Genomic DNA, 18,642 nt, shown 5'->3' on the forward strand with positions numbered 1-18,642 from the left:
ATTATAAAATTACATTCATTCTACGAAGGAAGAAATCACCTTAATGGGTGGACTGGATTAGCTTGAGGGATTTATCAAGTGAACTAGGATAAAACACTTGTGTGCTTTTCTCATCCCTTTATCTTTTACACTTTGTGTTCTTGAAACCGAGAAGATTTGTTGAAATCTTAGAGGGAAAGTTTTTAAACGTAAAACCCTTTTCAAACCCCCCTTTCTTGTGTTTTTCATACCTTAAGTAGGAGAGTCATGATGACTTTTCTCTTCGCTATCAGAGCTTATGTTATAAAAGATGTGTGAATCCCCTTCATCGTGATCTTTGGATGAACTTTGATGATGTGGAGGAGTAAGCATTTCATCCAAGGAAGGATTTAAGCTGTTGTAGGATAAGGAATCTTTTAATTCGACAGTCAGCTTTCTCCTTTTGTGCAGTGATAATGGTGCAACAGATTTCCTTTTCAAACAATGTTTGAAGGAGTCAGTTTTAGTTTTAGCACCTTGTCTAGATCGAGCCCTTGTTGTAGCATTCTACGATCCTTATTTACATATAACATACACAAATATAAGTAAATAACATTTGTTGTAGCATTCTCAAAGCACTTAAGTATCTAGTCTGCGTTGCATGAGGAATTATGCACGTCCTTTCTAAGATTCATGTTCTTCAGTAGAGGGGTTTTCATCTTGTAATTATTGAATTTGACTTGGTTTGTTGCCTCTACTTTCTTAACTCAGGGTGTCTTGATCATCACCCTTGTGCTCTGCTTTCAGCCAGATTCGTCACTTATTAAATTCTGTTACCCAGGTTGCTTATGTCATGTCTTCATGGACGCCAATTTGATGTGTTATCTACATTGTTGTCAATCTCTAAAGATATCTCTTAATCTCTTACTAGATTACAATATCAAGTACCAAAAATGAGACTAGCGGGGGTAATAACTGTTTTTTCAAATCTCAGCTGATATCTCGAGATATCTCTTACTCTCGTGTAATATCGCGAGATTACCACGAGATTACGATATTAACTTATTTTGTTAAAAATGTCAAAAAATGTTTTGTCTAAGGCTATTACAGTCATTTAACCCACAAATTTTAGGGCTTTCACTCATTTTTGCCGTTCTTTCCACTCATCTCTGTCGATCTTTCCACTTCTTATCTCATCTCTGCGTGCGCAGCCTTCACTCATCCTCTCGCGTGACCACCAGCGCAACTTCCTCCTCCTCCGACGCGGCTTATCCTCCTCCTTTAGATGAAATCCAATCTGATGATGAATGGATAACTAAAGAGGTAGATGTAGAGGAGAATGATATTGATCGTCATGATGATATTGTGGATATCATTGAATTAGTTCAAGACAACATTTAGAATTTGTTTCTTGATCCTAATGTTGGAGGGTCTAAGTCTATCTCATCTGAGGAAGAACTTGATGGTGATGATGGAGATGATGATTCTAGTTGTTCTAAATTCGACGGTGTTGTAGGATTTTAAATTTGGATGACTAGTTACTTATTTGTTCTTGTTTTAAGTTTATCCTAACTTGTATTGATGTTTTGTTAACTTGTTATGACTTATGTACCTTACGTTTGGATATTTGATAATTTTTTGCATGATTTTAATTGTCATTGTTGGATAATTTGAATAATTTTTAGTACTATTAGTGTGACTTAATCATTATTATAGTTTTAAAAGTATTATTTTTGCACGAGGTAACGTTACGAGATTACCTCCCCTCCACGAGATTAGGTAATCTTTAGAGATTGACAACCATGGTTATCTAAGCATGGGTTGGTGTAAGCGAAAATATTTTATTTAGGAAATGCTAAAGGGCATGAACCTTTGACGCACCATGTTGCACGACGACTAAAAAACCACACATTTTTAAAATTGAAAATAAACTAAAATATGAGTAATTGTTTTTGTCTCTAGATCCTTCTTTCTCCCTCTAATACAAGCACAGTGGTAGGTAGCCACATATCCAATGGGGAGTTCTTTCTCCCACTGATACAAGCACAGTGGTGGGTAGCCACAGATTCGACGGAGAGTTCAGAAAAAATGTTGATGACCACCCCATCTTTCTTGTACTACTCGCTCCTCCTCCACTCAACCTCCCCCACCGCTTCCATATTATTCATTCCTGTACCGATCAAACCCCCTCCTCCGATCAAAACCCTTGAAATCATGCTCTGATCGCTCCCAAACCATCCTTTATCCCTCCTAATGCTCGTCCCTTGCTCGATCCAGCACTACAGCCACTGCCTCAAACTCATGTAGTGCGATGCTCACTACAGTCAAGGTTTTGATGCAGCGATTTTACTATCTTCCTTTTCTTTGATTTTTAGATTGTAAAGTCTCATGACCCTGTGATTGGGGCTGATTTCTCTATATTCCAGCATGAAGGACAATGACCCTTTGATTGGGGCTGGTTTTTCTATATTCCTGCATGTAGGACAAGGGTTTGATGGTGGCTGACCTTTGATGGGGTTTTGCGGCAATGCGGTGATTGACCGCGGCAGAGTTTACTATGGCGCTAGTGGGTATGACTGAGTGTGGAGAACGCGGTGAACGGCAGAACAACTGTTTGATGGTTGGTGTGATGGGGTTAGGTCCGGTTGTGCTGGGGTCGCGGGCTTGGAGGTTTGGTTCTCACACCACAATTGCACGCTAGCCAAAAGGCAGAGAGGAAAATATGGAGAGAAAGAAGAATAAGAAAGCGTAGAAAGAAGAGAGAAAGTTCGAAAAGGCAGATTTTAACACTGATCGTGCGTCATCGTGCACATGACAGTCGTACCATATAGCAGTTCTCATTTTATTTTCTTCCTAGCTTTTGTTCGGTACCTTTTTTGTTAGATAGTGCGATTATTCTTTATTGTAGGGGCTTGTGGTTTGTTTTGTATTTTTGTCTTTGTGCTGCTAACCTCACCTCCTTCATTGAAAAAAAATCTAAAGACCGTTGATGTCCGAATTTCTCTCGCCAAAACCAAAGCATGACAACAATTTTTAGTTTTAATAATTAATATATTTTATCAATAAATGTGAGCTATTTTTTAAAATAAATATCAACAGAATATGTGTGATTATTACAATTTCGAATTATATGTACATCCAATCAAAATAACCAATGACCTTCATTTATTTTTTTTGACAAAAAAATAACAATGTCAAAAGCCAAATAAATAAATAAAATGAAAAAAAAAATAGAAGCCTAGTTAATCACAAACGTGTGAGTACAAATATAGTTAGTTAAGATTCCAATCATCCTGAGCTGGTTTTCCCATGCTCATCTCCCCCATGTCCTAAGAATAACCACCCTTCAAAGATATACCAAATTTTCAATTTGATCTTCTCTCGCAACCCCTCCAGCCCCATTGAAAGGAGGAGGAAGGATTTTCCAGCTGCATGTGGCGGCATTGAGTTAATAATCCCCTCCTTTCACATTCATATATGGCGTGGAAATGACGAATGACCCTCTTGGATTTGGAATCTTCATAATAAACCCTTAACCAGGGAAACAAACCAATGTCTCCTTACATAACCCTAAAGTAAATTACATTTTTTTGAATATGCATTTCATTTATAAGGTTTGTTTATAGATGGAGAAATCAGAGAGGAGGAGCAAGAGAGAAGAGAGGAAAGAGAGGAGAAAAAACCCAAAATTGGAATGGACGGGTGGTAACCGGGGAAAAGGGTTTCATCAATGCGAGGATGACGCGGTGGCGTCACCTTCACCGAGGGGTGTGTTTGAGGTTCCGATTTCGGGAACGGACTCAGACAGCACCGGAAGCAGCAACTACGGCGTGACACCACCGCCACAACGGCCGTCACACGTGAGAGAAGGTGGACAACAATGGAAGGCAATGATAGAGGCGTTGAAATTCAAGTCTGTTAGGAGATTCTCTTCCATTCCTTTGCTTGCTGCTAGCTATGAAATGTCCAGGAGGAGCCTGAGGAACAAGCTGGCGCGTATTCGAACCGCTCCCGTGGATGATGAGAATGATTGTGAAATTGATCTTGACGCCATTCCTACCAAGGCTTCTTGGAAGAACTTCAGTTATGCTGACCTCGTTGCCGCAACTGATGATTTCAACCCAGGTAAGAATGAAATTAATTAAGCATGGACATTTTTTCTCTTCAATTAAATTTTTATTATCAATTATTTTCTGGAGAGATTCTTGAGCACTGTTAGCCCTAACCTGACTTATAGTTATACCTACCATACAATGTTATCAACAAGACACGATAGTTGCACAATGGATTATCAAAAAGGATTTAATCAAATTAATATCATATCCATTTGGTAAGCCTCTAAGTTGCACAATAGTTGAAAGCTGCTTTAATCCGGTGACTATAGCCACATATTATTATAATTTCATTATCAGCATATTCAGGATTTTACGTTCAAAAAAAAAAAGCGTATTCAGGATTTTATGGTTGACAAAAAGAATTTCAAATTTTTGGGACTATATCCCCTTTAAATACACATTTGATTATTAGCACGCATGTTACTTCAGGAACTGACAAGAAGATAATTTTGCATAAACTTTTCAATGAATACATGCAACCAAGACAAGTTGAAATAATATTATATTATATTAACTAAAGCCTTGCCCTGAAACTCAAATGCTTATCTTAGTTAAGAAATTCACATAAGTTTCAATTTTATACAAATTAACTGGGTTTGAATAGATGTTGCCACAATTGATGAATTTGACATGATTGATTATCTATGTTCTTGACATAAATATAATTCGTTCAACCTAGCCAAATCAAAGTTGTTTAGATTAACACTATTTAGTTTTTTGGTACATAGATTAACACTATTTAGTTGACACAAAAGGGTTGAGGTATTATTTATTATAGATTTAAATATGTTTTTAGTTTTTAAAAATACAACAAATGTTGTTTTCAGTTCTACAAAGAAAATTAGTTTTTGATCCATGAAATTTTGCTTATATTGTACACAGAATGGTGACTCACTCATCTTATATGACTTTTTAAATCTTATGGGGCATTTACGTGTCACACAATCTCATTTGAGGTTCTATCATGACCCATGGGTTTCTCATGTGCACAGCCTACGTAGTACTGAATTATGTTAGTCAGTGGGTCTAACAATGCCAAATCAGATAAAACATTTCAAGTAGGAAGGGTGAGTCACCTTTTTGTGAACCACATCAACAAAACTTAATGACGGCGACTAAAAAAGATAACAATGTATATCTTTTAGGGATTAAAAACTAAGAAATATTTTTTAAGGGACTAAAATTAATATTTCCTATACTTTTAGGAATTAAAAACATATTTAAGCCTTCATAATAATTTTTTTTGAAATTGGTTCTTAAAATTTCAAATGAACAATTTTTTTTTGGTACCTCCACCTCTTTACAATTTACATCTAATTATATTAAACGAGTGGAAGGAAAAAAAAAATGTGTATTTAAAATTTAAGCATTTAGTTTGATAAAATTTATTTTAAATGACTAAATAAAAGATGCGTTGTAGCCAAAAAATATATGCATATGTTAAGCACTAAAATAGGATTTTTACTCCTTATTTTATATCACAATAAAGAAAATTATAAGTGACAAATTGACTTTGTTTTTTATCCCACCTCCCCCAACCCCTTTGTAAATTGTCTATTAATCTTTGCATTTCTGGCACCTAGAGAACTTGCTTGGAAAAGGTGGTCATGCAGAAGTGTACAAGGGACGTTTACCTGATGGTCAAGTAGTAGCAGTAAAGAAGCTAATGAGGAACGAAAACGAAGCTGAGGACAAAGCTGGTGATTTCTTATCAGAGCTTGGGATCATTGCTCACATTAACCACCCAAATGCAACACGCTTAATTGGTTTCGGGATCGAAAGTGGACTCTACTTTGTTCTTCAATTCGCCCCACATGGAAGCCTTGCCTCTTTGCTCTTTGGTGCAGTACCTCATCCTTTCTCTCAATTCTCTCTGTTTTTGCACTGTGGGCAGAGACGCAGAGTAATTTAGGCCTCAGATGTAAGAATAGTGTTAAAGTTTTTATAGTTTACTTGGCTAATAAGAGCTACATTCAATTTCTTAGGAGGTGAATGCTTGGAGTGGAAGATAAGGTTCAAGGTAGCTGTTGGGGTAGCAAAAGGGTTGCAGTATCTTCATCATGATTGTCCAAGAAGAATCATTCACAGGGACATCAAAGCCTCAAACATATTACTCAATCACAATGATGAAGCAGAGGTACTTAATTTATTTCAAATCAAACTACCATGTAAAATTGTGAACTTCATATTTGTACTTAATTTATTGAAAAGTTAAACAGTTCATTCTGTGAAAATAATTGCAGATTTCAGATTTTGGATTGGCAAAGTGGCTCCCAGATAAGTGGGCGCACCATGTTGTGTTCCCAATTGAAGGCACATTCGGGTTAGTACTGAAGCATCATTGGTTTTTGTATTTTAATTTGAGAGGGTAAGCCTCAACGCAACGCAACAACAAGGTTATTGCAACCTGACCTTGCGGTCGCAGGTTCGAGCGCCTTTCTATTTCTTATGTAACTGCATTTTCTGAAATTGTACTGGTTGATCAATGGGTGCAGGTATTTAGCTCCAGAGTACTTCATGCATGGACTTGTGGATGAAAAAACTGATGTTTTCGCCTTTGGGGTTTTGTTACTGGAGCTCATAACAGGTCGTCGTGCCGTTGATTCTAATAGCAGGCAAAGTCTTGTGATATGGGTAAGTCTTCATAACTCAAATCCTCTATTCCTTCACATTGTCTCTGTCATGCGCCTTCAAGACAACACTTCCAACTTGAAAAAGAAAAACAAAAATTACATACATAATATATATCTATATATATGTCTGTGTGTGTGTAGTATTTTTCATAGTTTACATCACAATCACAATTACAACAACAAAAAATTTATTTATTACCAATTTCCTCTAACACACAAGGCAACTATGCCCTGCAACTACTGCAATTTAAAACCATGCTGAAAACACTAATCAAAGAGTCCTTGTGTTGAACTAGTATTCATTTACATGCTTCATAGATTACAAAACTGAAAATTTCCTATTAATGTTAAATGCTAACAATTTGAAGAAGACAAAATTGTACTGTGGTTATTATTAGGCCAAACCATTGTTGGACGCAATGATGGTGAAGGAACTAGCAGACCCCAGAATAGAAGAGCAATTTGATCCCGTGGAAATGATGCGCGCCATTGCAACGGCTTCCATGTGTGTCCACCACAAGCCCACAAGACGGCCATTAATGAATCAGGTAACAAAATAACTTGCCTCATTATTTTTTAGGTGGGGTACTTATAGCATGTTCGGATTGGCTTATACTTCTCTACGAATTAATTCTAACACGTAGTAACTTGCCTCTTTGGGAACAATAGGTTGTGCAGCTACTGAAGGGTGAAGAGGTGGCTATTGAACTCAGTCAGAAATCAATAGCTCCAAGGTCACTCTTGTTAGATGCATGTGACTTGGAAGATTATACTTGTTCTAATTATTTGAACGACCTCAATCGTCACAAGCAATTAATCATGGAGATGTGATTAGATCTGTGTACAGCATTTGTATCTATTGAAACTTGTGGATTGATATTTGTAGCATTGTGCATGTGGGTGAAGCTGAAAATTCACAAGCTTGATTATTATTTCAAGCTTGACAAGATATCTTAGGCTTGTAATTTAACATGATCTTATTGCGCTAAGCATTAGTAAAGAAGGACTCTTAGTTTGTTCAATTAACTTATATTGAGTTAAGGTCTTAAGGACTTAGGATGTGCTTACAAAAAAAATGCAAAAACGTAAACTAACATTTTCCTGGTACATCATAAACTAACATTTAATTGATGGGACAATTTTCTGCTGAAATTTAAATAACTCAAATACATCATATAGATATTGATATAGATTATAACATGTTGTGATTTAATAGTATAAAAGGAATTGTGCACCGGGAATGTAAGACCCAGATTTTATTTTACTATTAGTTATATTACGACTCACACTCAAGGTTTTGTGCTGGCATGAGGGAACTATGAAAAGTGTATGATAAAACTAACAAGTGAAATGATGGGGAAAAAAATACATATATGGAATTATAGCCATACCGAATGATAGTTTGAGTCATGCATACTCATACCCAATTATAATTCGGATTTTTGAAAAATGATTCCCCAACTGCTAGAACACTGTTAAGCCCGATTTTGAGTCGGAGCGAGAATAAGACCTTTAGAATATTTTTGTGCAAATGTGTGTTCAATTCCGGAACTTTCGACTGTAATATCAATAGGGTTTACTTTCCGGAGACCCGAGGAAGTTTTATTTAACCTCAGCAAAGACTTTAGTGAACTCGCGGGGCACAAATAATTGTGTTCAGGGCTCCTTCCGGAGTTTTCCGTCCGCATAGTCTTAATCCTTTTTCCTTAAGGAATCTTTTTCGCGGAGAAAGTTATATCATCCGGGTTTCTAATTGGGCTTGAAAAATTGTAATTCACAATTTGAGTTGTATGAGTGTTTAAGATGATTTCCTACCATAGATACCACATGAAAATGCCTATGAATTAATTTATTTTGAAAGAAAAGTTTGGATTGCCCTAAAAGCCTAGAGATGGCCGGGAGCTAGGAGTGGTGTTGGGGGAGGATAATCTCTTTTTAAAGCTCATGAGCCTAGGTTGAGTTCGAGAGAATGTCGAGTTGAGTTTAGCATGAATATGTGGTATATGTTTTGTTACTGCAACATGCTAAATGATTTCTTGTCCTCTAATTAAACTAAGTGATAATATGTTCAATTGATTGAAAGGTCTCACATGAACTTTGAATGATGATGTAAGTAGGAAATGAAATGGAAATGAAATTGTATGCCTAAAACGAGTTACAGGGCTATTAAGGAGGGGAAGGAGAAGAGAAAATGTCGGAAGTACTAGGGACCATTTCCGGAAGTTACGCCGACCAAAACCAACTCCTGATCCTAGTTCAAGGACAACATTCATGTTTATCCTTCATTTTTAAAATTAAAATGAATTGAGTTTTGTTCACGCCCTCAAATGAGTGTAAATGAAGTGAAGAAAAGATTGAAATAAAAGAAAACAAAATAGAAAATAAGAGATGCGTGGTGTGTTGTGTATTGAAATAAAACATAAATAGATAGAAAATAAATGTAAAAATAAAGTGCAATAATGATGAGATCTTTACTTATATTTTAATTGGGGGGGGGGGGAAGGGTGGTGAGTTAAGGGAATGAAGAGATTTGTAGGGTGAAGGGTCAGGGTTCGAATCCTGGTGAAGGAACTAATTTACTAACAATTAACAACTAACATTGGCCTATAAAAAAAAACTTATATTTTAATTTCAGAAATGATGAATATATTATATATCCACATGTCACAGCTATTGTTTACTTTCAGACAGGACTCCCATTAAAATGACAAAGCAAACCGCAAAGCTAGGGAAGTTGCTTGGCAACTCATAACAACATGACTGCAGAGGCTATGTTACAATTTGGCATCTTAATCCTAACCTTATCACTATTCTTCGTCATGTACACTCTCCGCAACCAAATAACCCAGCCGAGAATCCGAACCCGCAACAAGACCCGTCAACCCGACCCAAACCGCCACCTGGTCCAAGCAACGCGTCACCTAGCTCGAGCCAGATCCACCACCGCCACACACCGAGCCCAACACGCAAGAACCGCTCTCGTTGAAGCCGACCGAGCTCTCTCCATCTCACCCAGGGACCCCTCCGCCCACATCCTCCGAGCCCGAGCGCTCATCCTCATGGGTCGCCGCGCCGCCGCTATCAGATCCCTCGATTTCGCCCTCTCTCCGCCGGCGGCTAAGTCGCTTTCCGCGGCGGAGCGCGCGGATGCTCTTGTTGAGAGGGCGGAGGTGAAAATGGCTGTGAATATGCGGCGGCGAGTTGACTCGGCGATGGCGGATCTAAAAGAGGCAATGGGACTGAGTCGAGGGATGAGTGTGAGTACTAGTAACTCGGTGGGGATGTGTTTGTTGGGGAAGTGTTGTGAGTGGAAAGGGATGAAGGGTGAGGCTGAAGATGCTTTCCGGGAGGCTCTTGATGTTGATCCTGATTCAGTTGAGGCTCGTAATGGGTTGGATCGGTTAGGCCCATGAAGTTTTCCTTTTTTGGTAAAAAATTGTTTTGGTAATTTCGAACCGGATAAAACCATTAGTTGATGTAGATGATAATATTCTAGTAATTCTACCTACTATTTATAGACTTGAACGCGAGACATCTGCTTAAACTAAATCAATTCGTGTTAGTTGATCTACATGCTTAGCGGCAGGGGCGGATTCACCGCCGGCAAGCTTGGGCCTATGCCCAGGCTCTGGCCGAAAAAATAAATTTTTTCTTTAGACCAGATTATCTTTGGGGCCCAAAATAAGAAAAGAAAAGGGTAAAATTTGAAGGTGAGGCGTGGGTGTGGCTGACAGGCTCAGTGCGTGAGGCGGTGGCGATGGGTGAGTGAGGACGGTGTGGGTGAGGCGGATATGTGAGTGAAGCGTGGGTGAGATTCTGCTTGAGGATCTAAACCAACTGTGACTCCCACCTTCATCGTGTTGTCCAGAACGCAGCAAGGCAAATACATAAGAAACATGGTTGTGCGACACATGAGCATGAGAATAGGAAGAAGACAACTTAAAAACTAGGGTTTCTTTGGTCAATTGGGTCAAGGCCAATCTATATCCACATAAGTTAATGAATATCACCCACCTTTTGTGAAAAAAAAAAAACACCGTTAGTTAGATGCTGATGTACACAAGTTAGCTGGACTCTTTTTGTAAAAATTAAAAACCAGATTTTTCATTCAACTGTTGGACCTTATGGTTGACAAAAACATTCATGAAATGGTGTATTTTAGCATTATTAAACAATGGAGTTAAAAAAAAACATTATTAAACAATGAATAAAAAGTTACAATGAAAAAATTACAATAAAAAGTGAATGATAAGCTCAACCTCAAAAATTACAGTGAAATTATTCATATAAGTTAATAAGAAAATAAAATAGTATATGTATATTTGTTTTTTTTGACAGATAGTATATGTATAGTTGTTAAAACTAATTTAGTTATAATTTTTAATTTATTTTAAACTAAGTATTTATATCCATAAAAAAACTAGGTATTTATATAAATTTTCTTATCTTATATTGTCTTCTTGGACGTGTCTTTTTCTTATCTTGTATTGTCTAACGAAATGGAATCCAAATTAGCTATACTTTTGTTGGTAAAATGACGAATCTTTTTTATTTCGGTTTATGACTATTTATATATTGTGGCGTGTGAATTTGTGGTTTTAAAATTTGCCCAGGCTTCCCAAAATTTCTGGTTCCGCCACTACTTAGCGGTGAAGTTTTCCTTTTTATTCGAAGATAGGAGAAGCATTTGAACACAACCATAACATAAGATAAATAGTTCCTTGGTCTTCTATTGATTATTGAGTTGTAGCTTATTCTTTTCATGTTTTGTAATGCTGCTATTGGCATATGGCAGTGAACATTAAAATGTAAAAACAAATGTATAAACCCACTCTATTATAAATATTTTGTTTTTGCTATCAAATAAAAAATAACTCTTAAGCTTATTTGAGTTAGCTTAGAGGATTTTGTTCTACATTAGTATTAAACAAAGGCTTAATTGCAACTTTGGTCCCTGACGTTTATCAATTCCACGATTTTAGTCCCCCACCTAATTTAATTACACAGATGGTCCCTGACTTTGCTGTCCGTCTGCAACGTTGGTCCTACTGTTTATTTGTTCATGGAGGAGGTTTATGTGGATGGTCACTTAGCTGATGTGGAAGTCGAATTGGAGAAAGAAAGAGACCAGCAACTGATTCAACCTTCTTCCTCGCCTCCAAGGACTCGGTTTTTACAGTCACGGTGCTCTAACTGATTCTACCCTCTTCCTCACGGTGCTCTGTTTTTACAAGAGGAAGAGGGTAGAAAATGACTGTTTCAGGTCTCACGTGCAACTCACATGCTTCCCTCTCTCTTTAGTCCTTCTTTCTCTCTCCAATTGGACATCTATGTAAGCCTCCTCTATTAACAAATAAACGGCAGGACCAACGTTGCAGACAGCCAGCAAAGTCATGGACCATTCATGTAATTAAATTATGTGAGGGACTAAAATCGTGGAATTGGTAAACGTGAGGGACCAAAGTTGCAATTAAGCCTTAAACAAATATGTATTATAATATATGGTGCTAGCGACGCTCATTTCAACACTATCATTTATTGGTTAAAATTTCTTAAGTTTTAATAAATTGAAACTATAATTCAAACTTGTAGTGGATATCATATGAATTTCAACTAATAAAAATTATTGCGCCAACAATCAACCCACATTTTTTAGAACGTATTTGGAATGGTTAAAAATATAAAGTTTTTTCAAGTTGGAAGAGCACCTGATTCAAAGGAATATGCATGTGATATAAAAAGTTGTTCCAATTTGGTAGTGTGGCAAAAAATTGATGTGGCCGCTCCACGTCTTACTAAAGAATTGATAAAATTATAAATGGATAGATAAGTAGATTGCATATAGGTTTTTCTAAAAACATATTTCTCCAAAATAATCGACCAAACATAATGCTAAATATAAGAATGTTGGGCAGAGTTCCAAAGTTCCATATTTTGCGGTTGATTCCTACGTTTTGAAAAATGGATTATGCAAATTCTACATATTTCACCAAGAAAGTCTCAAAACCAACTTGGGAATAAAAGGTGTTTATTTATATGACTGCTAAGTTAACAAGCAAATCTGTTCAAATCTAAAAATGCTCCCCTCAATATTCCTCAATTAATCCAGATTAATTCGAACTTTACCAGCCAAAACCTCCTACCTATCGTTCATCTGAGCTTAAATGATAAAAGTTTAGCGGGGGCAAGATAAATTGCACCACAGAATGATAAGCTTCTGACTAGCTAGCAAAACAAAAAATTAGCAAAGGTAACTAGTTGATTTACTAATTCAATGGGACTGATGATTAGGCCATATGAAGAACTCAGATCCTGGTGGCAGAGAACTCAGTGGGGTGGGTGCATTGGTGAAATTTGCAGCAGACTCAGCTGTGGCATTGACAGTGCTGGTAGGATGAAAATGGTAGAAGAGGTTGTTGTGAGGATAAAATGCTGAAGAAGGATCATAAGGTGGCGACATAGCGGCAACTGGATCAATTGTTGAGAAATTGATGCTGCTGATACTCAAGTTTGTGGAGTGAGGTTGTTCACTGCTACTCACAGGTGGAGCCTTCTGCTCTGATTCTTGGGAAAGCTTCAAGCGCTTTGATGCCCCACCAACTGGAAGAGAATTCTGCAATATGGTTTCCACATCATACCTACTCATCTCAAAATTGGTCACAGCACTTGCACCTCTAAACTTAATAGCTGCAATGTCATATGCCTCTGCTGCTTCCTCTTCAGTTGCTGTTAAAATACAAAAACCAACACTATTCAACTTTACAAAAAAAAATTACAAAACATGCAACAAGAATTGTTTTAATTCATGCCATGCTCAAGAGTCAAGATCATTTACCTTTAAGGAATTGTATATTGTTAAGTCTCATATTTACTAGAGATGTGGTTAATAAAATAATAACAAAATTGGAGGACAATCATCACCTCTAAACTAGTTTTTGAGTAAAATTATCCCTAGCCCAAATTCTAATGTGGTATCACAACCAATGCTAGATCCATTGTTGAAATTCCACGCGCCAGATGTAATGTTATGTCTCACATTGATTAGAAATGTGACTAATGAAGTACCTCTAAACTTTGTGGTAGAGTTAGGTTCAGCCCAAATTCTAATATTTAATTGTCCTTACTTTCACTGTTATAAGATGGGCTCAACTAATTTCTCTCTATTGTGCCAGAGTAGGATCTATGATGTTGTTATCAAACTTGACTTTACCACAATCCATTAAAAATCCAATCACACTGTGTATAACATAGCAAGTTAGCAACAGTAGAAACTAAAAAACATACCGAATGTTCCCAGATATAGATCTTTGTTTCCAGCAACTCGGCCAATTCTTGCTTGCCATCTACCTTGTTGATGGTGCCTGAAGGATTCAAAAGTATAAAAATATAAGAGACATGGGGAACATTAATTACACAGTAGGACATTTACAATATGTTAAATTGTATTTTTAATTACAAACCTTGTAACACCCCTGTATATGGAAGCTCCCCTCGAAAAACCACTGCTTTTCCTGCAAGTTGGGGCTAGTTATAGACTTATAGTTGTGTCATCGTCAGTATAGTGCTAAATAGATAATAGGCTAGCTTAGACAAACCTTCGCAGTGATGCAATAAATTCTTGCTTTCCTGCATGTTGCATCTCCTCCAATTCCTTTGTATAACTGGTAACCTGAGGATAAAACTATGCTAAGTGATGCAAGTTCAAACATAGGTCCATTCAAAATCTTGAATACCTTTATACTACACTTCTAGTTACTCAAATCCTATTTTGAAGCATAAAGGCCATGCAAACTTAAGCCTCTTAGATTCATATTAAGATCCTCTATCTCTATATGATGTCTCAATCTCTGTCCAACCAATAAAATTGTGTCATATGTTAATTAAAAAGGGCATGGGTATGGCGGTTATAAGCGCTTACATGGGTGATTTTCAAATGATGATCCAATTTTATTGGTGGCACATAGTACGCCAAATGAGGACAGAGGATTTCAGTCCCTTAGTTTCCATCCCTGTAAACACAGGGTTTGACCTCTAACCCCATTAGTTACTATAGCATTAATGTGTCATGTCCCCACTAGCCATTGGCCAGCTAAGCCTTGTAAGGTTTCAAGTACAAACCCCTTCAAAAGAGGACCTTAATTTATTTACTTGGCACTTAAGCTTCAACTCAATAAGGTTTCATTTTGACAAAATATATCCAAGTATGAACTAATAGTCATTCCTTAAAGTAGAATTTTCCCACTCCCTAGCCCCACTTCAATGTTTTCAGCTCAGCAATACAGGTAGAATTTCATGCACCCACCACACATGACAAAAATAGATCTGAACAGAATAGTAAAAGAGGTTATTACAGGAAAGTTTGTGGTAGCTGTTGGTCCCCAGTACTTGAGAGCTGCTAAGTCATAAGCTCTCGCTGCCTTTTCTTCATTGTCATACCCACCTGATAATAATGACAATTTATCATGTTTCAACAGTATCAAGCTTACAGTTAAGTTGAGAACAATGTAGAATAAAATTAAGTAGCAGAAACATTTCTTACCCAAATACACTGCAGGAATAGTCAAATATCCGGGTTACAGCCATGAAGTGCAGAAAGCCACGTTTCATGCAGAGTAAAGCCAAAAAAATCAAATTCCAGTGTATAGAGTGGTCAAAATATTATAGTAAAAACTACTTTTTCTAAGCTAAAAATGTAAAGGACCAAAAGAAAAGTGACCACATCAATGCAACGGTGACCAAAAGAAACTAATCCCTTTTCTTCCCCCTCTGTAGCCACAATCAGTAAAAACAACAGTACATTAGATACCATGCATCTACCCCACTATCTTTTCAAATACAGTGAAATGAAAAAACTCATCAAGGTTTAATAACCGCATAAAGTTATTGATGCTAAATTTTCAAATTATTTGCCTCATAAAGGTGTAATAATCATTTAGCTGGTAGTACATTGTCAAAGAAATCCCACTTCAGAGTTCCCAGCCAACTACAAGTGATGCATAATGTCTTATCTCTTATTAGATAGATTAGGGACAAAACGCCATTTTACCATTTCTAGCAAAAGTGATTAATATGAATTATTTATGGTAATTGTCACTGCAAAACACTCCAAAAAGATCCATGAAATCCCGTGAGTTTGTTTCAGAAGTAATAGGACGTTATTATTATAAGCGGGGCCAGAAGTACCACAGTCAAAAAACAATGAGCCAACCACTAAGTACAAAATTCAATTTCAATATTGAGAAATTGGGAACGAACGAGTGATGTGGTCAAACCCAGCTTTCCTGGTGAATGGAAAGCAAAAGCAAAAGTTAAAGGTAAACTCAGAATTCATACCATAGACAGAGAGACACATACAACAGAGAAAGAGAGTAATAGATACGTCTTAATCAATTTTTGGTCACGTCACTTGCAAACTAGTACGGAACAAGAACAGATGAGAGATTTTAACAACGGAAATGGCGGCAGATTGAAACAAATCAAATTGCAGACCCTACCACTCACATCATGGAAAAAATGGCGGCACATCGAATCAAAAAAAAAAATTGAAAGAAATTGCAGAACATGGGAAGTTACATTTTGTACTAGTAAAGATCAGTACATGTGTACATTGATTAGGCATTAGAGACAAAGCAAACTCGATTTCACACATCAAATAGAGAAATTAGAATTTATCACCATGAGTTTATGTGAATTAGAGAAGTAAGATTTTGACATGTTAGCTATTATGTGAATTAGCATAAAATTCAATGGAAATCCAAACAAGCACAACAGACCAGACCACCTACCAATAAACCATGTTTGAGAAAAATAACCTTCTGTCACACCTACCCATATCAATGAAAGATTGAAAGAAAGCTTCTGAACAGTTTCAAATATATCATTGCTGTACTGAGTACTGCATGCTAGCTACATTGATGTTTCTTTCCTATTATTTCTCATCATTTTCTTATTACAAAATACAAATTTCAAAATCATGTCTAAAAATTTAAAAAAATAACAATATAGTGAGTGAGTGAGTGAGAGAGAGAAAAAAACCTTGACGGCCTTTCCTGACTTGACCCTCTCGCCTGCAGCTATTATCCCATAGATGCGCTTCATATCTACCTGTCCATCGGTGCCTGTACAAAGCAAAAAGTTACAAATATTTTTCTTTTCTACTTAAAATTAAAAAGGTGCGTGAAATCAAATTAAGTTAATGGGAGTCGATAATTAATTAAGTTAATTGGAGTTAGTTACAGTAATAAAAAGTGGTTGTTTGAACTTTGAACCTCTAGATCAAAATTTCAATTCTTATGAACCGCACTTTTAGATTGACATTTGACATTTATCAAAATTGCGAGAATAATTTAAGACACCAAAAAAATCAAGTCAAATTTATGAAAGAGAAAGTGCATTGATTAAGACAAAGAAAATAACAATTAGAGAAATAATAGGGGAAAATAAAATAACAGTACTAATTTTAGAAAAATCTGAAATGAAACTGTGCTTTACCTCGTGACCCCTCTGTAAATTGAAGTTCGTTGGCCAAAGGTGTGAGCAACAACGTTCTTCGAGGCATCAGAATCTGCCGCAGCAGCAACAACAACAACGGCCTTCTCATCAGAACTCTTCACAGCAACCACAGACAGCGTTTCGTCCTTATTACCCTCAGCCGAGTTAACACCGAACTCGCCGCCGGGTACGACGTCGTTTTTGGGGATTTCAACCGAGTCATCCAACTTGGCTCGAAACTCAGCAGCAACATCAACCGCCGCCTTCAGATCCTGCTCGCCGTTGAAGAATCCAGGAGGTGGAGGCACATGCTCGTAGATTTGAGAGAGTGAAGAAGAAGAAGAACCTGAACCTTGCATCACCTCGCCTTGGTGGCTCTCGAAGAAATCTTCCAGTTTCGACACCACCGCCATTGGGGGCTGATTTTCAATCTGTGGCGGTGAAGAATCATCCATCAAGCTTGTGAGAATCGAACCTTCAGTTACCCTCTGCATTTCGTTCTGGTTCAGCATCTCAGACTTGGGGTTTGTCAACACTGCAAAAATCAATCATCAGAAAAAAAAATGCACAAAAAGCAAAATTACCAAAATCCAAACAAGATTAAACCTCACTGCTAGTTGATTCACAAGAAACAGTGAGTGAGAATGGAAGATTTTGCTCTATTTATGAGTAAAACCAGTTCTCTTGATCGATTATTCACGTGCATATATCAGTTACTTACTGAATCATCGTGAAAAATCGATGAAGCTTTTTGGCTAGAATTGTGGTGAATGAGAAAAACAAGTGCGTTACTATTGGCATAGAAGTTATCGAGGAAACAGTGAGAGGATGAAGCGGTGTCGTATTGAAGGAATTGGGAGTCTGTGGAGGAGGACCTCAGCATTATTTCCATTGGCGTCAAAGAAAACGTAAGCCAGTTTGTGGCACCGGCCATTGTGCTTGACTAGAGTAGTAAAAACAAGAGCAAACACCGGTTTCAAAACGGGTTTTCAGGGGAAACAAACAAAACACCCAAACAGACCCCGGAATTCAAATCACCTCAGGATGAGTGAGTGAGGATGAGCTCACAAGGAGTTACTATAAGGGTGTTGTTATTATCTGCAATAAAAATCAGGAAGAGAAAAATAATCAAAAGTGTTTTTGGTTGTTGTTGGGATAATTAGAAAGCTAAGAATATTTGCATGCAAGCTCAGTGGTATACTTATATGTGTGGATTGGGAATGGAGAAGAAGAAGAAGAGGCCGGTTCAATTAAGAAAGTCATGGTTTGATAAAGAGGGAAGAAGAAAAATAAGCGTAGAAGCGAATAGATGTGTTGTGTTGGTTTAAGTTGGGAAGAGCAAGGTGTTCAATTGCAATGGGAGAGTTTAGCGGTTTGTGCTGCCAACCGGCGTGAAACCAGAGCGATTCAGATTTATACTTTTACACACATAACAAAAATTTTAA

At 37.2% G+C, this 18,642-nt stretch overlaps 3 protein-coding genes across 4 annotated transcripts; 2 read left to right on the plus strand and 1 right to left on the minus strand.

The window, feature by feature from the left end:
- Positions 1–3,270: 3,270 nt before the first annotated feature.
- On the plus strand, positions 3,271–7,728 carry LOC130715346 (receptor-like cytosolic serine/threonine-protein kinase RBK1). Its single transcript, XM_057565432.1, has 7 exons — positions 3,271–4,083; positions 5,657–5,914; positions 6,059–6,210; positions 6,317–6,396; positions 6,569–6,707; positions 7,105–7,254; positions 7,376–7,728. Exons 1-7 carry the CDS (start codon positions 3,585–3,587, stop codon positions 7,535–7,537), a joined length of 1,440 nt encoding a protein of 479 aa, XP_057421415.1. The 5' UTR covers positions 3,271–3,584; the 3' UTR covers positions 7,538–7,728.
- A 1,695-nt stretch (positions 7,729–9,423) lies between these two features.
- On the plus strand, positions 9,424–10,381 carry LOC130712011 (uncharacterized). Its single transcript, XM_057561830.1, has one exon. It carries the CDS (start codon positions 9,463–9,465, stop codon positions 10,117–10,119), a length of 657 nt encoding a protein of 218 aa, XP_057417813.1. The 5' UTR covers positions 9,424–9,462; the 3' UTR covers positions 10,120–10,381.
- A 2,294-nt stretch (positions 10,382–12,675) lies between these two features.
- LOC130716060 (AP2-like ethylene-responsive transcription factor AIL6) lies at positions 12,676–18,642 on the minus strand. 2 transcript variants are annotated; one of them, XM_057566244.1, is made up of 9 exons: positions 17,990–18,642; positions 17,198–17,732; positions 16,742–16,824; positions 15,246–15,254; positions 15,058–15,146; positions 14,302–14,375; positions 14,167–14,217; positions 13,991–14,067; positions 12,676–13,432 (listed from the first exon to the last, which is right to left on the minus strand). In XM_057566244.1, the coding sequence occupies exons 1-9, from the start codon at positions 18,129–18,131 to the stop codon at positions 12,978–12,980; spliced, it is 1,515 nt and encodes a 504-aa protein (XP_057422227.1). In that variant the 5' UTR covers positions 18,132–18,642; the 3' UTR covers positions 12,676–12,977. The 2 variants fall into 2 exon arrangements, with proteins under 2 accessions (XP_057422227.1, XP_057422228.1); XM_057566245.1 differs by having other exon boundaries at positions 12,677–13,432; positions 17,919–18,126.

This window comes from Lotus japonicus, chromosome 4, assembly GCF_012489685.1.
Source record: "Lotus japonicus ecotype B-129 chromosome 4, LjGifu_v1.2".
NCBI classification, from domain to species: domain Eukaryota; kingdom Viridiplantae; phylum Streptophyta; class Magnoliopsida; order Fabales; family Fabaceae; genus Lotus; species Lotus japonicus.

Bases quoted from the DNA above. Each gene is read 5' to 3' on its own strand.
- LOC130712011 (XM_057561830.1), top strand. From the start codon at position 9,463: ATGACTGCAGAGGCTATGTTACAATTTGGCATCTTAATCCTAACCTTA.
- LOC130715346 (XM_057565432.1), top strand. From the start codon at position 3,585: ATGGAGAAATCAGAGAGGAGGAGCAAGAGAGAAGAGAGGAAAGAGAGG. The intron at 6,708-7,104 runs GTAAGTCTTCAT...GGTTATTATTAG, and splicing joins GGCAAAGTCTTGTGATATGG to GCCAAACCATTGTTGGACGC. The intron at 7,255-7,375 runs GTAACAAAATAA...TGGGAACAATAG, and splicing joins GACGGCCATTAATGAATCAG to GTTGTGCAGCTACTGAAGGG.
- LOC130716060 (XM_057566244.1), bottom strand. From the start codon at position 18,131: ATGGCCGGTGCCACAAACTGGCTTACGTTTTCTTTGACGCCAATGGAA. The intron at 17,733-17,989 runs GTAACGCACTTG...TGATTTTTGCAG, and splicing joins CGATAACTTCTATGCCAATA to TGTTGACAAACCCCAAGTCT. The intron at 14,218-14,301 runs GTTTGTCTAAGC...CCCAACTTGCAG, and splicing joins TTTATTGCATCACTGCGAAG to GAAAAGCAGTGGTTTTTCGA.